The following is a 25,359-nucleotide window of genomic DNA, read 5'->3' on the forward strand; positions in this document are numbered from 1 at the left end:
CCCAAATACTCTTCACCAGTGCTGTCTGAAGCTGGCTGGTCATACATCACTGTCCCTGCAGCTTCCTGAGCTTGGAGAACAGAGCAGGAGGGCTCTGCTAACTTCATTATACTTCTAGAAATATTTGCATTTTGCTACAGGGCTTTTCTGACCCTACCTCAGCAGTACTGCCACAGTAAATCAGATTTTTACAATCCTGGTAAAGGGATGAGACCACATCGAATCCTTCTGTCAAACTTTAAAAGCCCCGGGTCTTATTGTAGTGTTTGCCAATTCCGAGAGCAACCCTTTGAGTTATTACAAAGATTGGGAATCTTGCTGTCTGGTTTACTCAATGATGGATTGTCCCTGAACTTCTTTGTTTTTCTCTCTGTGTGACCTGAGCTGTATTTGGGAACTTCTCAATTCATGTTTTTTTTTCCCTTGCATTGTTGAGAATATAATATTTTTAAACCAAGCCTTTGGACTGTAAAGAAATGTGCTGAATGCAAACACATTTAAAAAGTAATTAAAATGCGTAGTAATGTTGCCTTTGTAGTCAAATTGTTAAAGTATATTTTATAGCAGAACATTAGCTTTTCAGGTTGATTTGGTTAAAGTACATCAGATGCATAGTTCATGGCCTTGACAAGAATTGGGATCATTCCACAAACGTTTCTGATATATATGGGTATTTCAAGTCCGGAATAAGTCAGAGATATTATTTTCTAAGGTTTGTCCCATCGTGCCCAGTGTTGTGTTAGAGAACACAATGAACTGAGCTTCACTACATGATCCTCGTTCAGTAATTGTGAATGCTGAACCATGGCAACAAATTTAAGAAAGGTCATTTTAACTTTTGATCACCTTACTTTCTCTGTAGTAGCAGCTGCGTTCCTGTGGGATCATTTTCTCCCTGTCAGTTTTGGTTTTTGAGCTCCTGCAATTGGTGAAAAACCATGTGCAATCCCTGGGAATATTCCAGGTGGCAAGAGTTTCCATCGCCGCCCTGTTTCATTGTTAGATTTAAAAGAAAATTAAGAATTGGTTTCTCCTGACTAGGGTTTATATTCATACAGCCTTTTAATACCATGTGAAGTTTGTATCTGCTTTTTCCCAATTTCAAAACAACAGAAATGAACCATCATATAGCTTTTTCAGGAGGCCAGCTGAAGCCACCAAAGGCAGTGTGAATCATGCTTTTTAATTTTGTAATATTGGACTTAATTTTGTCTTTTTTCCTCCAAATCCAACTGGAAGATTAGTGCAAAGCACTGGGTTCCCTTTCTTTTTTGCCTGTAATCCCTAATGGCTTTCATTTCACTGTTTGTGTCTGAAGTTATGGATACTCCCTGAATCCCTGTCAATCAGTTCCTGTTCATTTGTATCAAGGGGAAGAAGTGATCGGAGAGCTGACATGGAATGGGGGGGGGGGCTTTTTACAGGGTCAGAAAGAAAACCTTTCTAAATTGGCCCCCAGGGGTTCCTAACAGGCTTGAGCTCTTAGAAAAAGAGAGGTGTGTGTGCAAGGGGTGTTCTTCAGCAGAAAGGTGAGACCCAGAGGGGGGCAGGGGTAGGGGGGGCCCCCGTGGTGTTTGTGCGGTGTGAAAGGTCCCAGTGTGGTATGCGATGGAGGGGTTTCATTTCGTGGAGGGCTCTGTGCCCCATTAGCAGGGTCAAAGGTCACACGCCCTGTGTGTTGACCCTAATGACCAGTCTACCCTTCAGTCTGCCAGGGGATCTCTGGGACTTTTGTATTTATTGCTGTGCTCCCTCCTCTTTTTAACCCCCCATCCTGAAAGAAGAAAAAACCTCTTCCACCTCCCTTCCTAGCGATCCGCAAGCTGACAGTCTGGATTTGCACATCTCCATAACTCTCACTGACCCGAACTCCACCAGCCACTGCCGAATGAGATCTGCAGGCAGTGTGCGCTGCACCACACAGACCTAAAGCGCTGTGGTACTGAGGCCAGAGTTCACTCCACCTTCTCAATAAAATACAGTCCCTTCATACTTGTTTGATAGACATGTGTGGGGAAGAATACCTCCGAGAGACACTCAAAGACTTTGCTACACGGATTCCAAGCTAAAACAAACATCTCTGGAACAACACAGGAAACGACGAGGCAGAAGAAGATCATCGCCAGATAAAAAGTGCTCTTCTGAGTCGGTCTTTGTGGAAAAACAGGATTGGGAGCATTGTGTTAATGGGCCAGGCTCTCTGTGCTGAGATTCCCAGCTAGTCTTTCTCTGCCTTGCACACAGTGGCAAGCATCGTTATACATTGGCAGTAACAAGGGGGTGGCAGGGAAGCAGTAGCCTAGCGATACAGATGAGCAATCAGCCAGTCCCCTGGTGCCCCCTCCTCCGCCTGACCTTCGACCTGTGGCAGGGCTGAGGGAGGGGAAGCTAGGAGTCCCGTGAGGGTAGCAGACACAGAGGCACAGCTGAGCGATGCCACAACTGACTCTGTGCAGAGCTACAGCCACTGCCACTGTACTCAACGAGGGCTTAGCTTTTGTCCTCAGCACACATTTGCACAACAAGAAAAGCCAGACAGAACAGTGCACTATACAGCAATATATATAGCAGTAAACAAGACTAGTAAGACTCTTCTGTTGCACATGGGCTTAAAAGCATAGCACCTACACAAGTAAACAGGAAATGGGAAATTAAATGCTTTTGAAAAGAGTAGATTGTCTGCAACTTTGGAATCTTTTTAAGAATCTGATTTTTCTAAGCTTCTAAGAATTCCTATTATTTTCCCACAGGGAATTTTTGTTCTTATTCAGATAACTTTGCCGCATTTAATCATGTGAAAACTTTCCACCCAGAATGGATGGGCATCCCTTGATTTGTGCAAGGAGCCTGTGGAAGGCTTTCGGTGCCCTTAAAGAGATCAGACAAATCCTTCCACAATGTGTCATACCTGACATTGGACTTGCTTTCATTTCCTGTGTCTTTTTCTTTGTGTTCTATAATCATTGTCTAACTTTTTTCAGAAATTCAGAAATACAACAATATGTCAGTCTGCAATGGGTTTCTGTTGTGTTGTTGAGCCTAGGCATATTAATCAGATGCATGACGCTAAGGACATGCACTGTCCTTAACTTCATTTCCATGAGACAGTGAGTAGTCATGAAGCTGGGACTGTCCACTTACAAGGTGGATCTGTGTAGCTCTAAAGACCCAGAGCTTTTGTGGCTAAACATCAGATAAACCTTTGTATTTTTCTGCCTCTGGCAAGTTCATTACAAGGTGATGCAATGTAGAAGCTTTCTTCTCTTTATCTATCCATCCATCCAGTTTCTGACCACTTCTTCCAATTCAGGGTCAGGGGAGAGCTGGAGCTTATCTTGGCAAGCAGTGGGCACAAGGCAGGGTACACCCTCGACGGGATGCCAGTCTATCACTGGGCAGACACACAGACACAAACACACTCACCAGGGCCTATTTTCCCAGAAGCCAATTGACCTACCAGACAATTGTTGAACTGTGAGAAAGAGAAGCACAAGGAGGAAACCCATGCAAACTCAGGGAGAACATACAAACTCCACACAGATAATTGAACCCAGGGTCTCAGTGCTGCAAGGCAGCAATGCTGACCACTGCGCCACAGTCCTGCTCTCTCTTGTGCTCATATGTTCTGATATACATCGTTACATGACACACATAGTCATATTTTTGGGCAGTGTGGTAGCTCTGTGGCTAAGGGGCCCCTGAGCAAGTCCCTTAACCCCAACTGCTCCAGGGGTGCCATATAAACGGCTGACCCTGCGCTCTGACCCCAAGCTTCTCTCTGTCTGTCTGTGTGTCTCATGGAGAGAAATTTGGGGTATGCGAAAAGACAAATTCCTAAAACAAGAAATTGTATATGACCAATAAAGTGATCTTATCTTATATTTTTTGCAAGGGTGTCTCAGAGATATTACATTAAGTCAAAGCAATTATATGCGGATGTGAAGCAAACAGCCAACAACCTTAACTGCTAATAAATTATAATAAATCCTACAATGAATGAATTAGATGCAATGTGGCCCCTCCCACATGTCTTGTGCCACTCCCCATTTGGGTGCCCCTCCTCCTGGCTGGTAACCATGGAGAGGATGGGAGTGCTGCCGTGTGTGTGTTTTGTGTGTTTGAAGGCAGGGGGTTGCGCTCAGCCCCTGAGTGTGTTTTAATGTTTCACATCTGGTTTTCTAGTTTTCCGCCTTCCCTCTGTCAGGGAATAAGTTTTCTTGGTGAGCTGATGAATGATGGCCATGAGCCAGAACACCCACTTTCTGTATCTCCCCCTCCTTCCCTTCTTCTTATCCTCCTCGTCTCTCATTGTTTCTCTCCGATATTCCCCTCACCTATTTTTCCATCGTGCCCTCTTAAACTACAACTTCTCTCTTGCCTGTCTGCCTCTCTTTCTGTCCACCTTTCAGTACGAATGAAGAAGGCGCTTTATTGGCATGGGAGTCACAGAGGTTTGCCTGAACATTTATTGGAGTGATCTGCACTTCGTTTTTCTCTTTCTGCGTGCTGTCCACATCTCCCCAGGCCTCTCCCTGCATCTAGTTTGAATCCAGTCCCAGGAGATCCACTCAATGCCCTGTCTGTCTAATCAAGTGTGTCTTGGTGATGTGACCCTCTCTCCGATAGGATACAGCGTTCCCATACATTTTTGTCCTAATTAAATCCACTAGATCTGTCATGCCAGTGACAAAGCGCAGAAAGACTCTCAAACCAGCCACATTTTTTTTCGTTTGCGGTCATTTTCTTCCACTCACAAAACATAAAATCATTAATACCGTTTCTAAAACTGGCTGCCTCAACGCAGCTCTTTGAAACATTTCCCAAAGCTCCTGGGCTGGAGAATCACTTCATGCTAATGATGTTGCTGTCTCAAGCACTGTCTCAAATTAATATTTGCGCACAAATACTTTTCAAATAGTGTACACACACAAGATTGTGTAATAAAAAGTGAGGTTGAGTTCCCTAGTTTTCCATCTTTTTTCATTTCCTCTTTACAGTGGTCTTTGATATTTGGACATGTGCTGAGGCAGCTGTGGAAGGATCGATTAAGTAGCCAAGATCTCTAACACTGGACAGTTGCTTCAGTGCCCCCCCGCAGTGCTCATTTCTAGACGGGTCATTATTCACAAAGAGCCACCTCAAAATCCGTTTTGATGCGGGTGGCAGAAGGACCCTGCTTTCCAAACCTTCGCTGCAGGGCTCGTCCCACAAGTGGCCCAAGCGGTTTAATGAATTTTATCTGGAAAACAAACATAAAAGGGGCAGCGTGCTGGCGCAGTGGGGGGCATTGCTGCCTCACAGTGCTGGGGCCCTGGGATCAGTTCCTGGGGTGCTGTCTGCTTGGAGTTTGTATGTTCTCCCCGTGTTCATGTGGGTTTCCCCTGGGTGCTTCAGTTTCCTCTTGCAGTCTAAAGACATAGTGGTGGGTTAATTGGGTTCTGGGAAAATTGGCCCTGGTGTGTCTCTGTGTGTGTGTTTATGTCTGTCTGCCCTGCGATGGACCAGTTTCCCTTCCAGGGAGTGCCCTGGCTTGCACCCATTGCTTGCCGGGTTGGGCTCCAGCTCCCCTGTGACCCTGTATTGAAAGAAGCAGTTAGAAAATGGATGGATGGAAAATATAAGGAGAAAGACAGCAAGCACATTATGAAATATATTATCTATATCTATATATATCTAATCTCACAGTTTAAAAGGACTGAATGCTTTTAGCCTTTAAGAGATTACAGGGTCACCTGATTGAGGATTTCAAGATTCTGTAGAGGCCTGTCAAAGTCCCAAGGACACCTTCAGAATCAACAGTTCGTAGAAGGATGAACAAGTGCATTTAAAACTGTGAAGAGGAGGCACTTCTTCACACAATGAGTGGTGGGAGCCTGGAACAAGCCACCCAGCCATGATCACTGGCGTCTTTCAATGGCTGGATGAGGTCCTTGAGTTACTTTGCTGCTAGCAACCAAATAAGTTAGATGAGCCAAATGGTCTCCTCTTTGTTGTAACATTTTTATGTTCTTGTGTTCTTATGATCCTTTTGTGGAAGCCAGTAAAGAATATGTATACAGACTAGTTAAACTGACATGTGTTGGTTTATGAACAGCATTCTTATCCCTTGTACCTTTCTTGATTTTGCTGTTAGGATACAGTTTTTCACTTATAGTACTGCCTTGTCTGTGCATGTTCTCATATTGTTCTGATTTATTTGTGTTTTGTGAAGCATGTGCCATTCTAGGGAATGTTTCCACTGAAAACCATAGTTTTAATGGGGCTCAGAGCCTTGTGCTCGTCCGTTTCCACTCCCCCACACACTCTCTTGCAGTCAGTTCAGAGACGCTGCCTTTAGAAGCCGGGTTAGCTGGGATAGGTAATTAGCAAGGCTCAGCACAGGCTGCAGCACAGAAGACACATCACACGCAGCAACAAGTAATAAGAGAGACAACCAGTCAGCACTGATGATGTACACTAGCCCTTAAATGGAACAACAAGTAAACAACACTAATGACAAACGATTGTCTGAATGATCTCTCCGGCACCTGCTGCTGTGATGCTAATTAATGGCTGTCTCAGGGGGGCGTGGCTCGTCTCCACTGTGACGGGGCGTGACTGACGTGTGGACATTCGCCATCTTGCTGCTTGGCTCTGTGTTATTTTTAGCTGCGACGGCGACAGTAGGAGTGCATCGTCAGGGGAGGAAACCCACCGGTTTGGAAAGCTTTGCTGTCTCTCTTGGTCGCTTCAGCATGGCAGTAAGATGACAATGCTTTTGCTTGGGTTTCTGGGTGAGCCAAACAAAGCCCTGTGGATCCATCCAGGTGAAGGCTGCGAACCTACTGATATCTGATAGGAAGACGGGTTTCAGGTCAAGGATGAGGTGTTGTTATTATTTATGTACTGTTGAAGAACAACATGGCAGAAGGTGCTTAGCACTGTTGACTCAATACTCCAGGATTCTGCGTTTCCTTCCATCTTTGAGTGCCTGTCTGTGTGGAGTCTGCATGGTCTTTTACGGTTTGGGTTTTTAATGGGTGCTGTAGTGTTCTGACACTTTCCAGAGGCAGGCAGGTTAGGATTGATTGGCCAGTCCAAGGTGTCACTCTGGGCTTTAACTTCATGAGGAGAGTGGCAAGACGGTGGATGTTTTTATCCCTTGATGGTTTGTGATTGGCAATTTACTACCTTTTCTCTGTAGTGGCGTCCTGAGCAAAATAAAGTTCTTGTCTTCAATATCTCACTTGCGGTAAAGACCAGAGATCACAACTTCTTTGCTCATTTGAAGACCACATTGCTCGTATCTTTCACAAGAAAGACCCTCACTTAAAAAAAGAAGGCACTTTTGATCTTTTAAAAATTATTTTAGAAATGATCAGCTTTGAGAAACCCCTCGATACCACCTGCATGCCCAATTTGTTTTCGCTTTGCTTGGGCAATAGCTCTCAAATGCAGCCCATAGTTTGGCCTGAGAAGGGCTCCCTGTTGACTGAGCCTGGAAATTGATCCCCAGGCTTGGACAGAGGCCTACCACTGTTTGTGTTTCTTAACAACCATTGCACTGCAGGGGCCTGTGTGTCAGTATTGCTGCACAGCCCTGTTTTAGATTAAATGAATAAACATGTGTGCCCTCTGCTCATACAATGTCACCTACATGTGATGTATGTTTCTATATACCTATTGTTTTATAAAGGGTTTTAACTTTGAAATACTATTTAACCAAAATCCTGCATCTGTATCAGGTTAGCTCTGTGAGTCACAATTCAGCAAGGAAAAACAGTTCCTGCACTGATACACATTCAACCTGGATTGTTATTCTTCACTGCATAAAGTTCATTAAGTTAATTCCCACTTGACTGAGGAGCAGCCAAGCCTTTAGAGGTCACCAGTTACTGATGGAGCAACAAATTCATAATTGTCTGTAGTTCAGCAGAACAAACGCATCTTATAATGGGTTGATGTTGTGATCAGCGATCACCTGCACCATAATTGTTGTGGCATTTTAAGACTTGACAGTAAGGGTCGAATATACCATTTTTATTCCCATAAGTATTTGCCTGGTCACTGTTTTCCTCATGCTTGGGGAAAGTCTTTCTAGAGAACAGACTCTATGACACAGTGCTTTATTGAAAGTAAATGTGGGAGGCTCTCATATGGGAAGATACAGACTGTGAAAATGGAAGCTGCTGCTGCTTCCTAATGTCCTGCATGAACTCAAACATTTAGAGCAGATTATTTTTTCTGGAGCAGGCGAGCATGCCAGATCAGAGTTGTGTTTTCCCTGCAGTGATTTAAGATTTTTGGGGGTTTTCAAACTTGCAAATAAGGAAACATCTTGTCACGCTCCCTGTGTGTTACAGATGTTGCAGTTGTGCTGTGGGTGAAGAGCGCTGGAGCTGGAAATGTGCAGGAGAGACGGTGCTAATGAGATCGCGATTCTGGCTGAAACACGGCCCAGATGTTCCGCCACAGCCGCATGTTGATGTTGGCTGCTGGTGAAGCACATCTCCTTGCACGGTTTCCAAACTTGGCACCTTCTTCCTGGGCTGTGTGTGATTTTTACTGTTCACAGCCCAGCCCAGCCCAGTAGCCCTGAGAGAGTTACAGGGCTCCAGAGAAATGACTCGTCCTCACTATTTCATTCTTGCAAACAAAGTTTTAAGGAGTGGTATGAAAAGCACTTAATATAAAACATGTTTCGGGATACAGGGAAGACACTGAGTTAGACCAAACTGAAGACGAAAAGACACTGAAATACAGCGCCTGCACAGCAACTATGTTGATATGCATTCAGTGTAATCTCACCTTCACCATTTTTATTTGGTGGTGCACTTGTGTTTCCTGTCTCAGTGCCAGACACTGTATTTTTTTTTTAAATATACATACAAGTAATAGGTGTCCCACAGCAAAGTTGCAGCCATTCATGTGCACGGAAACGTTTGCATCCATGTGCAAAATCATTGACCACCATAAAAAAACAAAATCAGTTGGCCCTTGCTGTGCCCCAGCTGTGCCTGGGAGGTAGTCGAACCCAGGACCTCCCTGACGGGACTATGAATATCAAAAGAAGTGTGTGGCAGAGCAGCACGACTGCGGTGGGGACAACGGGCACAGAGCCACAAAGTCCCTCTCATGCCCCCCAACTAATGGGGAACCACACAGCAGGTAGTTTCCCCTCCTGGTTTCAGCTTACCCGTCTAGTTTGGATCTGTCAGAGAGCGATTGTCTCTCGTTTGCGGGGTGTGGGAAGCAAGGCTTACTGTTATGGGGCAAGACTCTGAGCACAGGTCCCTTGGAACGTATGTGCTTAAAGAGTTACAGTATCAGACTGAAGCAGAGAACCTCCCTACCTCCAGTGCTCCAGTGTAAAACTGGAAGCAGCATGATTCAGTGGTTAGTGGTTAGAGCTGAGGGGACTGAGGTTTACTTTTGAATTGAAGGAGCTAGGCGATTTGGAAGCAGGGAAGACTGTGAGAGAGAGACATTATGTCCTTTCAAACACATATGACACTTTAAAGTGAGGCTGGAGGATTAGAGAATTATTAGAATAATGATGAATCATCCAGTGGGGAGCTGCTTCAGCTTGCATTTGCTGCAGAGGAACGAGTAAAAGTTATTTCCAGGCTGCAAACTAGAAAGAAGAAAGACCTTGTTTCCGCAGCTAAGCCTTCTTTCCTGGAGACGTTTGAAGCATTTTAAATCATTGCTATCCCTTGCACAGTCGGAGACAGGGGTAGAAGCCGATAATGAGGGGTGGAGGAGTTGGAATAAGGGCTTTCGGACGAGTGATACGGGACAGAAAGAGCGAGGGGTGATCATGGGGGCGCAGGGGGAGAGACCGAGTGAGATAGAGATAGGGAGGATGGCAGGATGGAGAGATAAAGGCCCAAGAACAAAAGACAAGGAAACAAAGAGGCAGTGAGGGCTAGATTTCATCGCAGGGATGAGGAGAAGCAGTGGGGAGAGCTGGGGCCAGTGAGGACAAGAAGGAGGATGAGCATGGAAGGTAGAGACGAAGTCAGAATCCACGAAGGCAACTTACATGTCTCTAACTAAACATTTTGCAGCATGAGAGTTGAATCCTTTTAAAAAAAGCTATGTGGTATGTTCTGTGTGCCAGAATATCAACGTGGTTTAGAAAGAGAGAGAAAAGAACTCTTCATTCAGAGTTCCTTTCCATGATGCTAAGTTTACACTTAGGTTCCCAAGGAGATAACAGTGCAATTAAGCTTTTAAAGTGTCCTGTAAAATTATCGAGGTGCTAATTTAGGGTCCCTACAGGCATCTTAAATGTTACCTAGATTAGGCCTTTTGCTTTCTGTTCTGGTTTTTGTTGAAGAAAAGGCTTGGCAGAGTTTGCATGGCGGGGCATGCTTCATTATTACCGCCCTGAGAGAGAGAGCGGAGAGGGATGGACGAGCTACTGTACCTGCTGTGGCATGGCCTCAAGCTGTCACGTCCCGGTCTCTGTCTGGGGCTCCCCTGGAGACTGTCTTTCCACTGGCTGGGCTGCTGAGCAATCCCCCCGCCCCCCCCCCAAACCCAGCCATGATCCTGACAGCCTGTCACCTCCTCATCCTGAGCACAGATGAGAGCAGGCAGTGTCCTGGTCCTCTGCTCTCTGCCAGTCTCCCACACCCCCAGAGAGACACGACCTGTGGCAGTGAGTGGTAGGAAAGGTGGGGAGCGGGGGTCATTCTGACAGCAAAATTAAGGGAATTGAGGGACTTAAATTACTGTGACATTTTTATGTTAAAATAGATGCACCATTCTCCAGTTATTAAGGCACTAAGTATGATCACTTACACAACTGCTTTGAAAATCCCTTGTGAATATGGTGACCTTGCCAAATGGCGTACTATTTTTGGGGGATTAAAAGCAAAGGTGAGGTAAACCAAACTCTGTTCTCCATCAATACTTACCCCTTACATTAAAAGTGGTTCACCTGGGTTGTCCAATAGAAGAGGGAAATATGTTCCGGAGTCCAGGAATCAATGACAGAAGCCTCCATATGTCATAATAAAATGAGTTAATCCACCTGATAAAATGTATTTGTTGCACAGAGTGGATTCCTTCAGCGACTAGAAATTGTGCTCCCTGAAAAACGAATTCTTCCCCTTTTTTCCATTTTCCTCCATTTTCTAACCACTTCATCCAAAATTCATGGTCACAGGGGAGCATGAGCCTATCCCAGCAAGCAATGGGCACGAGGCAGAGGACCCTGGATGGGACATCAGTTCATCACAGGGCGGGCAGACTCATACACACCAGGACCTGTTTTTCCAGAGTCTACTAGTATTGTTTGCACTGTGGGAGGTAACCCACACACACATGAGGAGATCATACAAGCTCCACACAGACAGCACCCCAGGTCTGGAATTGAACCCTGGGCCATAGGGCTTTTTGGTAGTAATGCTATGACCACTGTGTCATCCACACATCTATTTGTGGTTGCAAAATCCAAATGATATAATTTAAAATATAATTTAGACACTTGCATTTCATTTATACTTAACGTTAGACGTAGAGTTGCGTATATTACTCCATTTTGCAGACTGTGTTGCCTGCTCCACTAGATTAGGGATACGTTTCAATGTTGTTTTAAGGTCTTAGTTGTCTTTTTGTCTCTTCTCTGGATGCACATGTGTGTTAACGCACCATGACCCTACAGTGTCTGCAAAATGAAGCTTTTAGCTTCGGGAAAATACGTCTTAATCCTCTGAGTCACTCCCCTCGCCTCCAGAAAAAGGAAGAAGTCATGTTTTTGCAAAAAAGACACCAAATTGTAGGAGTTATAAAAATGTTTTCAAGGTGACTCGGATGACGTGGCGGTTGTCTGTTGTGTGTACGGGCAGGCTCATTGTCTGCTACAGCTTGGCTGAGGTTCACTAACGTGGATTCAACACAATGTCCTCTCCTCCTACTGTTAGGCATGTCACCCACAAACTCTGCTGACTAGACTCCCCAATAAATACAGTACATCTGAAAAAAAAGCTCACAACTACAACACAAACAAAAAGTGTGAAAGAGGGTCCCCTACTTATTAATTATGCAAGATTAGTCTAATTATAATTCAGCAAATGAATGTGTGGCAGAAGGTGTTGGGAAACATTGCGGTAGATTTGCATGTTAAGTGGGTAGGGGGACCCGCTAATGTATGCTAATGTATGCGGGCTCTTCTCGCTTTAATTTGAAAATTTGCAGCTGTGCGTCTGTGCTGGGGGAGGAGGTGAAAAGTTGAGTTTAGCTTTAATAACAGCAACAAGAGACCAACAGGAGGTCCCTTGCCGAGGAGCTGATGCTGCTGCCCTTTTGAAGCCTTGTCGTACCCACAGCCATCCACCAGGGGCCGAGAATAACAACACCATAACCTGGTGGAATATACAGTATCAAGAGACAGGTGCTGTGGGCTAATGGGGTAGTGGGCAGAGCTGGGACAGAGGCGGTGTGAGACAGTGGGTAGAGCTGGGAAAGAGGCAATGTGAGACAGTGGGTAGAGCTGAGAACGGTGCAGTGTGGGACAGTGGGTAGATCTGAGACAGAGGCAGTGTGGGACAGTGGGTAGAGCTGAGAACAGTGCAGTGTGGGACAGTGGGTAGAGCTGAGAACAGTGCAGTGTGGGACAGTGGGTAGAGCTGAGAACAGTGCAGTGTGGGACAGTGGGTAGAGCTGAGAACAGTGCAGTGTGGGACAGTGGGTAGAGCTGTGACAGAGGCGGTGTGAGACATTGGGTAGAGCTGGGACAGAGGCAATGTGAGACAGTGGGTAGAGCTGAGAACGGTGCAGTGTTGGACAATGTGGGACAGTGGATAGAGCTGAGTACAGTGCAGTGTGAGACAGTGGGTAGAGCTGAGAACAGTGCAGTGTGGGACAGTGGGTAGAGCTGAGACAGAGGCAGTGTGGGACAGTGGGTAGAGCTGAGAACAGTGCAGTGTGGGACAGTGGGTAGAGCTGAGACAGAGGCAGTGTGGGACAGTGGGTAGAGCTGAGAACAGTGCAGTGTGAGACAGTGGGTAGAGCTGAGAACAGTGCAGTGTGGGACAGTGGGTAGAGCTGAAACAGAGGCGGTGTGAGACAGTGGGTAGAGCTGTGACAGAGGCGGTGTGAGACAGTGGGTAGAGCTGAGACAGAGGCAATGTGAGACAGTGGGTAGAGCTGAGACAGAGGCGGTGTGAGACAGTGGGTAGAGCTGAGACAGAGGCGGTGTGAGACAGTGGGTAGAGCTGAGACAGAGGCGGTGTGAGACAGTGGGTAGAGCTGAGACAGAGGCAATGTGAGACAGTGGGTAGAGCTGAGACAGAGGCGGTGTGAGACAGTGGGTAGAGCTGAGACAGAGGCAGTGTGGGACAGTGGGTAGACCTGCGACAGAGGTAGTTTGGGACAGTGGGTAGACCTGCGGCAGAGGAAGTTTGGGACAGTGGGTAGACCTGCGGCAGAGGTAGTTTGGGACAGTGGGTAGACCTGCGGCAGAGGCAGTGTGGGACAGTGGGTAGACCTGCGGCAGAGGTAGTTTGGGACAGTGGGTAGACCTGCGGCAGAGGCAGTGTGGGACAGTGGGTAGACCTGCGGCAGAGGTAGTTTGGGACAGTGGGTAGACCTGCGACAGAGGTAGTTTGGGACAGTGGGTAGACCTGCGGCAGAGGCAGTGTGGGACAGTGGGTAGACCTGCGGCAGAGGTAGTTTGGGACAGTGGGTAGACCTGCGGCAGAGGAAGTTTGGGCTATTGATTCAAGTTCAGACAGAGGTAATGTTGGCTAGTAGTTAGAAATGAGGGACTGAAAGAAAGGCACTAAGGGTAAATGGTCAGAATGGATGGGTTTGCATCTTTAGTGTTAAACTGCAGCTCTGCCTCTACATAATGTAGTGCTGAAATAAAATGTTGCCTAGTGGTTTGAACCAAGGAACCGAGGGGGGAGGAAACATGGGTTAGTGGTTAGAGCCGAGGGACTGAGGGAGTGTGGTTTATGTTTTGGATTGAAGGAGCTAGGTAATGTTGAAGCAGAGAAGGGAGTGAGAGAAAGGCATAGTGTCCCTTTACATACATATGAAACTTTTATGTGAGGTTGGAGGTCTTGTTATTAGAATAATGATAAATCACGCTATCCCTTTGCCAACAACAATATTGATTGTTCTTGGTTTAAATAGCTCAAATCAAGAAATATTGCACACTATTTCTGAAGCAACCTCCAAGCCCAGTTTGTCTGAGTGAAGCGAAGACTTTGCAGTGAGTTAAGAGATGGAAGCTCAGCGTGAGGCCAATTTCCAGACTCAATTCTCAGGAATTTTTTCATGTTAAAAAGCTATCAAGCTATTTCCTACAAGTTTCAACTCTTTTTGTTCCTCAGGACGGTTTATTGAGAATCGGAAACCATAACTCAGGACTTGGTGCAGAGACTGACTTCATATTGGCAGAATCTGACATCTCTCCACGCAGGAAAAAAAAGACAAAGTTTTTATGAAGCTGCAAAACTGACAATTGTCAAACAATGTCAAAAACGTAAAATGTGTATTTTTATTTCACCAAAGCAATGTAGCTGACCCTGTCTGGTCTGGGTTCAGTAAATGTAGTTTGGAAATACCACCTGGGGGTTCTGGGGTTTTTTCCTCTGTCACTCCCACTCTGTCCTTCACCCAGCGTCTCTCAGTATCTGTCTCTATCTGGGCCGCTTTGTCTCGCTGTCCCTGTCTGTCCTTCTCTCTCTGCCTGCCTTGCTTTCTCTGGCGCATGCTCTGTCTTCTCTTACTGTGTCTTTGTGTCTGTCTGTGCCGCGGTCCCTACCCTCCCTCCCTGCCTTCTCCCCTCTCCCCGTCTCTCGCTCCGCGCTGGAATCCGGTTCCACCGGCTCCTCCACACGTGAGCAGCGAGGGGACTTTGGGATTGCGGCAGAACTCCGTTGCCATGGCAGCGTGCAGGAGAGCCGCGCCGAGCTCACCTGGGATTTGGAGTCTCTCCGCACCGCTGGAATCATTGTCAGTGACCACCAGTCACCCAAAGCACATCACACATCATAAAGGGAAAAAAAAACCACGCACACAGCACTCTCCTGCTGAAAGCTGAAACTGCGAAAAGCTGGGCTCTTTTCAATCTGACAGAAGACAACCACACCCCAAAAATACACAGCAAATGTTCTTGGGTTCTTGTGCTAGAAGTGTTTTGTTTGTTCTTTAGGAAACACCACAACATATCAGCATCCTATCTGTAGCTGCTCTGTAAAATGCCTTTTGTCACTGACTACAACGGCACCTCAGGGATTGGGCAATAGCCATGACATGCCGTAATGCACTGCCGAAATGAGGTTTTATTTTCATTGTTCTCCAAAATAAAAAAAAACAACCTTTCTCATCTAGTTGGACTCCCCCAGCCCTCATCCCCCTGGAGTGAGGGTGGTGGGATGGCAGACAGCCTGAGTCTAGTCCTCCCCGTCAATGGACGTCAGTGATCCTGTACGGTCAGAACCATAACACAGTCATCCGATAAAAGATAATATGACAAAGTCAATGGTGTTTGAAAGAGCAGCCCTTGATGCCCTCTGTCGTGGGGAAGCCAGAACATAGACACCTGTGTGCTCTCCAGCTTCTCTGTTGATTTCAGTGTCATTAGTTCCATATTGACAGACACGTCTGTTGTTGTTTGCTGTTTTAAACATTCCTAAAAAAATAACATGTCTCCATTAAGGCGTTGCTGCAATTTTTTTTCCTTTTTTTTTTTGTCGTTGAGTACAAACAGGCTTTAACAGATACGATCTTCTGTTTTTTTTTCTCCCAAAGGTTTTTCTTGAAGTTTTTTCTCAAATGTAACCAGAACTGTCTGAAGACGGCAGGGAACCCCAGAGACATGAGGAGATTCCAGGTACGGAGGAAGGAGAGAGAGGCGCAGGAGTGGTCACTCTCTCGTTGTGGCCATCCGTGCTGGTGCACGTTGTCTGTGCCTCTGATATACTTGTGCTTTACTTTTAATCTGAATCTGTTATTTCCATCAGTCTTACTGCTTGTCTTGCATCTGTAAAATGTGCATTTGTCTACTTGTGTACAAAATCTATACATTTTCTCTTTTGTAATCTATAGTTTCTTTGTCTGTGAGACAGTAGGTTGCATTTCCATATGGCGTCCATTTGCAATACAGATCTGTCTGCTGGTTTGTCTCTGCTTAAATCTATTTATTAAGCTTTTATGACCTGCCATCAATGACTGCAATCATGTCATTTATTTATCTCCTGTCCTGTCTCAGTCTGTCTGTCTAGAAGGCTACTTTACACTGTGAGGTCTAATGTCCTTGCACTGGAAAACACTATAACATTCTACTGCTGTGCCAACACAAATAAATCCCTGGTAGCAAATTTATATGCGCACCTAGGGATTTATGAATACATGTTATAAAACTGAAGCAATCCTCCTCCCTGCGACACACAGTTTTACCAGTACAGATTTTTTTCTATCTTTTTTAAGGAGACCACTTCAATGCAGAGGTTTCAATTTCAAAATGTAATTTAATTACCAATGGGGCTAGATGAGCCAAATAGCCTTTTCTTAACTGTAACCTTTCTTATATCATTAAATGCAGTATTCAATTGCTGGAGACATGTTCTGTAATTGTTTTGTGCATGCCAGTGTGGGATGTTAGAAATTGCTGTAGTTATGTGAGTTTCCAGTAGTGCCAATTTTGTGATTCTGTTTATTGGAAAACATATGTGTCTGTAAGGTGGTATTTGAGTGTATTTGAAGGTGGGTGTTCAGTGACTGAGAGAGTGTGTGTGTGTGTATCTGTGTGTCCCCGACTCTCGACCTTGTTGTTTCCAGAAGAGCAGTTTAAGGGAAAACAGGGGAGAGAGAGACAGGAAATAGGCCGAGGTGTTTCAGGAAGTTGTCAAGAGTTGAGTGATTGGCTCCAGATGGAGAGGTCAGGCTCTGTGACCCAGGAAGTGGTCACTGGGGAGACTCCCGCCTCACTTCCTCTGTCTTTCAGCACCACTTGATGCCTTGGATTTTCTCCTGTTTTTATGTGTTTGTGTTAACTCCTTCAGAGTGACACATCCTAAATTATAGGTTAAAGGTACACAGCTTTGTGGTCCATCATCTCCAGAGGTTAAACGGAAATCTGTCTAGTAGGCACTTACAGTACCACTGGCTGATACTCACTTGTCTTTGATCGATACTTTACTTTTCTTTACTCACTGTTCTCCCTTTTCTTTTATCCCTGCACTGTATTCACTCTAAACCTCACCTCAAGTTGACATTTTCACCTTCCTTGCCAACTCCCTGCCTCTAATCAGTGATCCTTACTTACCCTTGGAAGTGCCTCAGCTTTTTTTTTTCTCAGGGTGTCCAGCTATGTTATCCTTGGCCCTCCATTAAAACAAGCAGTCCCCATCTATTGTGCGTCCCAGTTCAGTAGTGCTAACCTCAATCCCACCAGTAACGCGCCAGTAACAGTTAAACTGGGCGGCACTGCGCAGATCCCTGTGAAGAAGTAATGGAACATACTGGTGGGGGAGAGGAGCATGCAGTGTACTCCAGAAGTTAAATTGCTTCCACAATTTATCAAAAAAAAATATTCCTTCCATATGTTTAATATCAGTGAGAGATTTTTTTCCTCCCCTCTGATCAGTGGTGGAATGAGGTTCCTTGTTTGCTGGCCAGGATTTGTACAGTGCAGATTTACAACAGTATGGGGGTGGGTGGGTTTGGTAACTGGACTTCAGCAGCTGTACAAGAAAAAAAAAACTAATTCAGCAATGCGGTCACACAGACCAACGGACAGCAGCCTGGTCCCCTTTCTTTCAGATTACAGCTTCTTCCTCTTTTCACGATGAGTCCACTGTTTCTGAAAGCAGACTGACACCTAAGAACACGAGAAAGGTTACAAACTAGAGGATGCCATTTGACCCATCTGGCCCGTTTGATAATAGTTAATAGGATAGAATATTATCTGGCTATTGGCAAAAACTGGGATATCAGCTTTAACAACATGCAGCGTGCTCCAGACACCCACAACCCTTTGTGTAAAGATGTGCCTCCCTTTCTCATTTTTAAGTTCACTTTCATGTAGTTTCCTCTTGTGTCCTCTGGTTCGTGTTTCTCTGTTCATTCTGATGAAATCTGCTGGTTTGGCTTTGTGCATGCCTTGAGCATTTAAACATGAAGGTGGGGTTGGGTGGTAATTTGCACTGCCAAGAGATTGGCTATATATTATTATGGACGCTGACTGAAGAATATCATGTTCCTCTTCTTCTCTGTGTGTGCTTCTACATTGTGCCCTGTAGGTGGTGCTGTCTACAACAGTGAGTGTGGATGGGCACGTCTTGGCTGTGTCTGACAACATGTTTGTCCACAATAACTCCAAACATGGGCGGCGGGCAAGGAGGCTAGACCCCTCTGACTCTGCAGAGCCTGGCATGGAGTATGGTATGTATCTGCTATGCTGGGGCTTGTGTGTGGCTTGGGGTGGGGAGCAACTTCACAGATTCACTAAACCCAGAGTGAAGTAAAAGTAAGAACACAACAAGTTGGATGTGAGGATAACATGGATTTGCGATCACACCAAGTACACAAGCGAAGAGACGCCAGCACACCCACAGACTGGTCTCGTGCAGGGCCAGCTGCAGATGATCTTGCCCAAGGCTGAGGCTGATTCTGCAACCACAGAAAGATATTAGAGGAGATTTGTTTGGAGGTGTGCTCACTGCTAATTGCTGGGTGGAATAACATCATGCTCCTCTCTCCCCTCACACAGCCACACCCTGTATCAAGGCCATCAGCCCCAGCGAGGGCTGGACAACAGGGGGCGCCATGGTCATTGTGATCGGGGAGAATTTCTTTGACGGCCTGCAGGTGGTTTTTGGAAGCATGCTGGTGTGGAGCGAGGTAAGTAGTGGAAGGAACGGAGATACAGCCATCTACAATGGTGGCTGCGCACCACAAGTACTGCGGCCCTAGTAAGCTTTCATACACCTGGCATTGAAACGTGCCATTGAAAACAAGCATTCCTTGTTTCTTTCTCGTGGATCTTTCGGAGATTGAGTTTGGAAGTTGCGTCCTACACACCCCCCAGTGATTTATTTGAGTCAGGTAACCTTCAGCTTAATAACGGAAGATGGTGATTGCAGCAGAGAGGTTGAGTGTGACTTGACGGATATTGTGGCCCCGATTCATGCGTGATGTCCTCTGTCTCCTGCGTTCCAGCTGATCACTCCACACGCCATCCGAGTGCAGACGCCCCCTCGCCACATCCCCGGAGTTGTGGAGGTGACGCTGTCCTACAAGTCCAAGCAGTTCTGCAAAGGGGCTCCAGGCCGTTTCATCTACACAGGTGAGCTGCCGCATGCGAGCCCCCAGAGCTGCCTCCCCCTGTTGTCCTGGAAACGTTGCCTGCTCTGGGGGGGTTCGTTTTGGCAGTTGCTGGCTTGTGAAACCATTCCCAAGCATATTCAGTCAGTGATGAGAGACACGGAAAAGGGGGTCATGTGCTGAAAAATGACTGAATGAACGAACCCATGATTGCAAACAGAAAAGCTGTCATTTTGTGGAAGATTATCCCAGTGTTGTTGGGTTTTTTTTCCCTGGAAACTGAGATTCTACCTCTAACAAATGAGTGTGTGAACTGGGGGCTCCAGAGGTGAAAAGCCCAGGAGTTTGGTGAACGACCCCCCCCACCCTCTCCCGGGTGAAGCAGATGCCTTCACTTCTCATCGGCCCGGCGGGGAATTAGTGCCAGAGTCAGCTTTCGAAAAGTCCTTGATGGAGTGCCATGGAAGCCCAGAGTGAAATCCGACTCGGAGAGAGAATCGGGGTCTCCTGTGCCCCGAGCGATCGGGGGGCTTGTTGAATGACGCTTCCGCCGCCTCAGCCAGCGGGATTCAGTTGTCTTTTCTGGGGGATCTGTTAGCCTGGGATACAGTTCCGTCGAGGGGCTCCCTGGGCTCTGTTATGCTCCCTACTCACATTCCAACACCATGGGATTCGGCCGCACTGTGGGAGTGTTATTCCCGAGTCAGAAAGGCTCCGGACACAGAACTGGGTCATTGGATCTGCACTCTGAGGGAGGCTCGAGGGCAGACGAATGAGGAGAAATTAGGTCTATGGTTCTGTGAATGAACTGCTGGATTTTAGTTGGGAGTGTTCTTAACCCGAACCTGTTTAACCTTTTGCAGATGATACAATTAGCTATTTATGGGGGTAATACTATATTGAAAGTAAGAGCATGGGGAAAAAAATGATATGACGTGGCTTAAGCTTTTCATCTCTTTGTGTTTGAGTTCAGCCTGTGTGGAGAAAGAGAGGTAGTGATGCTTTCTTGGGCTCCTCTCTTTTTTTAACGTCCTTCTTCCACAAATACAACCAGCTTCTCTTTCTCTTCAGCACTGAACGAGCCCACGATCGATTACGGCTTTCAGCGTCTTCAGAAAGTCATTCCCAGACATCCAGGGGACCCGGATAAATTGGCCAAGGTGAGAGAACACTGTCTCCAGGTGGAAACCTGCTTTTCCTTATCGTCCTGTTTGTACTGCAGTGTGTTTAACGATCTCCTGTACTGGTGGCCACAGTCCAGCAGATTTTTCAGGACCTGTAAATCTGGATGCCTGAAAGTTCTAGGAAATTGTGGTGGGTAGATTAATTGAGCATCCCCTGAGAGCGATCATTTAAAAAAATAATAAAATGTATGTAGAGATTTTACACACAATAAATGTTGTGTGCTAGCATACCTGTCATTGATTTAGTGTCACCATTTTGTTTGAGAATGCCAGTGAGAGAAAAAAAACCCACTATCACTGGGAAGGAATAATGCATGCAAGCATATTCCGACTAAATGCGGACGGAAGTTTTGAGAAACAGTGGTAACAGTAATGAAGCTCTTGAAGGTTAATCCCAGCAGGATTTCAGCACCAAGAGGAGATCCTGAGGGACTGCAGCAAGGAGAGTCTCGCTGTCGACCACATCTGCACATCTCACTGGAATGCACCAAATCTGCTCCGTCTGGCAGGAGTATCCATGTGGAAAACTTTCTGCATTGCACTGTTCTGAACCGAGCAGTCATCTCCCTGCCTTTCTCTCCTCTGCTCCTCTGTCCAGGAGATGTTACTGAAGAGGGCCGCTGACTTGGTGGAAGCTCTGTATGGCAGCCCGCACAGCAACCAGGTACTGTATCCCTACGCAGAGCCAGCCCCTGTGCTACTGTCTGCACGCTGGCACCAGGGTCTGTGTGTCTGGCATGAAGCAGTGCGTGCCAGTTCTGGTCACAACACATAGCTGCCCTAGCAGGAGCTCAGAGCTGAGACCCTAAAACAATCTTGGGTCTGAAAGAAAGGACATAGGCATAGGTAGGATAAAGGAACTGAATCTCTTCACTCTTGGGTAGCAGAGAAAACAATATTTAATACAGCCACTCGGCATCCGGAAGGGTACTCGCACAGCTAACCCAACGGATGGCATTTTTCTCAGCAATGAGACCAGCACACGAGGGCGCCACTGAAAGTTACGTGGAAGTCTATTTAGGAGTGAGAACGGTATACACAACTTTAAATATAAAAAGTGGTGGGTGCCTAGAACAAGCTGTCAGCTCCTGCTACCTTCACGAATAGGCTGGATGGGATCCGTGGATCAATAAGCTAATATAAACCAACAGTTAATAAGCATTATGAGCTGAATGGCCACTTCTCCTTGTGTGCAGCACTCTGGGCCCGTGTTGCGTCTCATACTGTACTTCCATTTCCTAATTCAGCCTGCTCTGATGCTGAGTCCCTGCCTCCCTCTCTCTGCCAGGACATGCTGCTGAAGCGCGCGGCCGACATCGCCGAGGCGCTGTACAGCGTGCCCCGCTCTCACAGCCAGCTGCAGGCCCTGCCCAGCTCGCCCGCCCACGGCAGCGTCATGGGGCTCAACTCCTACAGCAGCCAGCTGGGTGTCAGCATCGGGGAGCCCGGCCAGGCCAGCGGTCAAGGTACCTGCCCGGCACACACACACACACACACACACACACACACACACACACACACACACACACACACACACACACACACACACACACACACACACACACACACGCCGAGCCCGCCCGCCGTCACCACACAGCTCACCCTCTGATGGGTCCCCTCCCAGTGTCCGTAACTGTGCTTGCATGGATCCGCAGGCTACATCCGGAACTCCAGCAGCCTGTCCCCTCGGGGGTACCCCTCAGCGTCCACGCCCCAGCAGTCAGGGTACGGCAGCTCAGGGGGCATGAACGGCTACGGTGCGGTGCCCATGTCCAGCCTGGGGGTGCCAGGATCTCCAGGCTTCAACAGCGCCTCGCCCACGGGCTCCCCCTACGGCAGTAAGTGCCCCTCCCCCTGCCCGCCCCAACACTCATCATTGTCATTCACTGGACCTCCTGAGAGAATTCGGATTTAGAATACGCTAAGAGATCAACAGCCTCATTTCCTGTGCGGCTCTCCTGCAGGCCATCTATAAGCGATCGATATGCATTAACGCTTTACTACAAAAAATAAAGAGCTTTATACTTTTAATAGAATATCAAACGACATAAAAACTGCTGTTGCGCACAATAAATGAAAACGGGAATAATCTCAGTGGCCTTAGACAAAAGCAATGGGAAATTCATTTCCATTTAATTAACGACCCTCCGGATTAAAAAGAAGAAATGGAACTGCAAACAATACATGCTTGTTCACATCAGGCACCCCTTTAACACTGTAATAATCATAACCATTTATCTGCCATATACAGCACAAAAACTGGGTGGCACGGTTAGCTTTGTTCCAGTGCAGCACTGGTGCCCTGGGTTCAATTCCAGACCTGGGGTGCTGTCTGTGTGGAGTTTGTATGGTTCTCTCCTTGTTCGTGTGGGTTTCTTCGAGTGCTCCGGTTTCTTCCCACAGATTGGCAGGTTAATTGGCTCCTGGGAAAACTGCTTCTGGAGTGAGTGTGTGCACTTGTGTCTGTCTGCCCCTGTGAGGGACTGGCCTCCTGCCCAGGCTGTACCCTGTCTTGAGCCCGTTGCTTGCTGGGATAGGCTCCGGCTCCCCTGCGACACTGAATTGGAAGAAGCAGTTGGAAAACGGATGGATGGTTAAAAGGCATTCAGCTTCTGTTCATTTACTACTGATTTATAACCCAGACACGATTCTGAAACAAAAGTAGGTAGATTAGCATAAGTAGCTGAAGATGTGTTAGCACTGTATAAAAAAATCATAGACTCACCAGTAAGCTTCTCAAAACAAGAAATATGATTTTTAATTGGGGCTGCTCTCTACCTGTAGTATATTATGCTATGTCTATATTCTAAATCAAAAATAGCTGCAAAACAGCATTTTCTGGGTTAGTCCAGATTCTGCTGTTGTGACAATCCTAGCAGAAGGAGAAGTCTCACCAGGCACATGTACTGTTGGCACATTCAGGGAAACCTGAGCAATGCGCCTGTACTTCCAAGAGATTCTGTTTTTTTTTCTGTATTTAAGGAAAAAGAAAACAATTGTAAAATTTGACCCATAGACCTATTCATCATCCAGCGAGACCGAGTGTGAGAATGCTAGGCACACGCTTGCATTATACAGTACCTTACCACCACTGAAAGAAATGCCATCTCTCACCCACTCCCAAGTTTTTAACAGGAACTGGTAACAGGTACCGTCAAAACAGGTTATACTTTTATGAACTGATTCATCCAAAAGTAATGGAAGAGTTTTATAACAGGTAATCGATAATTGCTGCATTAATTAATTAATTGCAGCACAAGGATCTAGATATTTTAGTCATTTCCATTGTATTGATGCCCTATGTTGGAGTTGCTTGCTTGCATCTGCCCAGAAGTCCATAATAATCATTTTCTTTCTTTCCATACTTCTATTCATTTTGACCCCCTGTTTCCTCCCTTACATAGTTCTTTCACTGATTCATAATGTCTGAGTGACTTCAGCTAACAGATCGGTGTCTCTGTGTGCGTGTCTGTGTGTCTGTCTGTGCGTCCGTGCAGTCATGCCCTCTAGCCCCACGGTGCCCGGCTCCAGCTCCTCATCCATCCTGCCCTTCTCCTCGTTCCCCTCCGTCAAGCAGAAGAGTGCCTTCGCCCCAGTCATCCGACCCCAGGGCTCCCCCTCCCCGGCCTGCCCGGCCACAGGGGGCAACAGTTTCCGAGGTACCCCTGCCCGAGCCAGAGAACCACATGTGTAGATCGCTACCAGCACCACAGAGGTTCAGAACAGTAACAGCACCTGCAGAGAAAACAGCCAGACATCCCGATGGCTTACAGTGCCTGCATCATTTCTTGGTGCATGGTGTGGACATTTCAATGGGATTTCAGTTTTTTTTTCTTAAGTAAAGAAGCTGTCCAAAAGTCAGGTGTGAATAAAGACTGCTAGTTAGGGTCCTTTAAAAAAAAACATGCAGTTCTTAGTGAAAATAAAGTGGAATTTCCAAGCACAAAATCTAAGTCCTATTAAAATCCTGTTAGAACTTAATAGTTCTGCAGTTCAAAAGATATTTTGTATTGCTTTTGATGCATCATTTTTAAACAAGAGCATGCAGAAAATTAATCAGTTCACCTCATTTTGGATGATCATTAATTTAATTTAGTTTTCATGCTCCCAGTCTGATAATGTCTTAACATTTGTTAAACTGGTGGGTTTGCCTAATGACTGTAAAAGCAAACACACAGTATTTACAAATTACCGTGTAACACTGAGCAGAGTGTGTCTAATAGTTCTCACTTGGTGTTTCTCAGACTCCTCGCACAGTTATTGGCAGATCTTAACATGGCCAAGGTGTTCTGAAAGAAAGCTGAGCACACACACAACCACAGACACACACGCACCCACGCTTGCACAACCACACACAACCTCAGACACATGCACAACCGCACACAACCACACACACACATACACAACTACATGCACGCGTACAGAGCCAAAAACACACGGACACTCACACAATTACACTTGCGCAGAGCCACATGCACACACACAACCACAACCTCACTTACATTAACGCACAAACAACCACACACACACAACCAACCACACGCACAAAGTGCACACACTCACTCACATGTGCACACACACATAAAGGAAGGAAGGATTTCAAAGCTGTGTGCAGTACACGAGCTGGGCCTCCTTTTCCTTTGCTTTGAAGGTGACCTGTCGAGGGGTGAGAAAGTCCCAGGGTCTCTGGGGCTGTATAGGATTGAGTTGCTGTCGTCCAGTGTTGTCTGTCAACACTACATAACCCCTTGGGTGTCTGCTTGCAGCCTTTCACCAGCACAGCTTTCTCCTAAAAGAACACGTTTGCCCCCCCACCTGCCATATTTATACCCCTTTCCTCCCATTATCCTCCTCTGGACAATGTGGGGAAGCAATAAAAAAGGCAAACAGAATGTTTGGACACCTAGTT

At 46.4% G+C, this 25,359-nt stretch overlaps 1 protein-coding gene across 2 annotated transcripts in view; it reads left to right on the top strand.

Annotated features, from left to right (window-relative positions):
• The window catches only part of ebf2 (EBF transcription factor 2), a 59,554-nt gene that overhangs the window by 31,219 nt on the left and 2,976 nt on the right, over window positions 1-25,359 (top strand). The window contains exons 7-15 of one of the 2 annotated variants that reach the window (XM_088624268.1): window positions 15,751-15,832; window positions 18,243-18,384; window positions 18,713-18,843; window positions 19,162-19,288; window positions 20,338-20,426; window positions 21,049-21,114; window positions 21,739-21,916; window positions 22,106-22,288; window positions 23,948-24,109. In XM_088624268.1, the coding sequence (XP_088480394.1) occupies window positions 15,751-15,832; window positions 18,243-18,384; window positions 18,713-18,843; window positions 19,162-19,288; window positions 20,338-20,426; window positions 21,049-21,114; window positions 21,739-21,916; window positions 22,106-22,288; window positions 23,948-24,109 (1,160 nt within the window). The remainder of the gene's footprint in view (window positions 1-15,750; window positions 15,833-18,242; window positions 18,385-18,712; window positions 18,844-19,161; window positions 19,289-20,337; window positions 20,427-21,048; window positions 21,115-21,738; window positions 21,917-22,105; window positions 22,289-23,947; window positions 24,110-25,359) is intronic. The other variant, XM_088624269.1, reaches the window with a different exon arrangement.

The sequence above is a fragment of the Lepisosteus platostomus genome, chromosome 3 (genome assembly GCF_059453375.1).
Source record: "Lepisosteus platostomus isolate fLepPlt1 chromosome 3, fLepPlt1.hap1, whole genome shotgun sequence".
NCBI classification, from domain to species: Eukaryota; Metazoa; Chordata; class Actinopteri; order Semionotiformes; family Lepisosteidae; genus Lepisosteus; species Lepisosteus platostomus.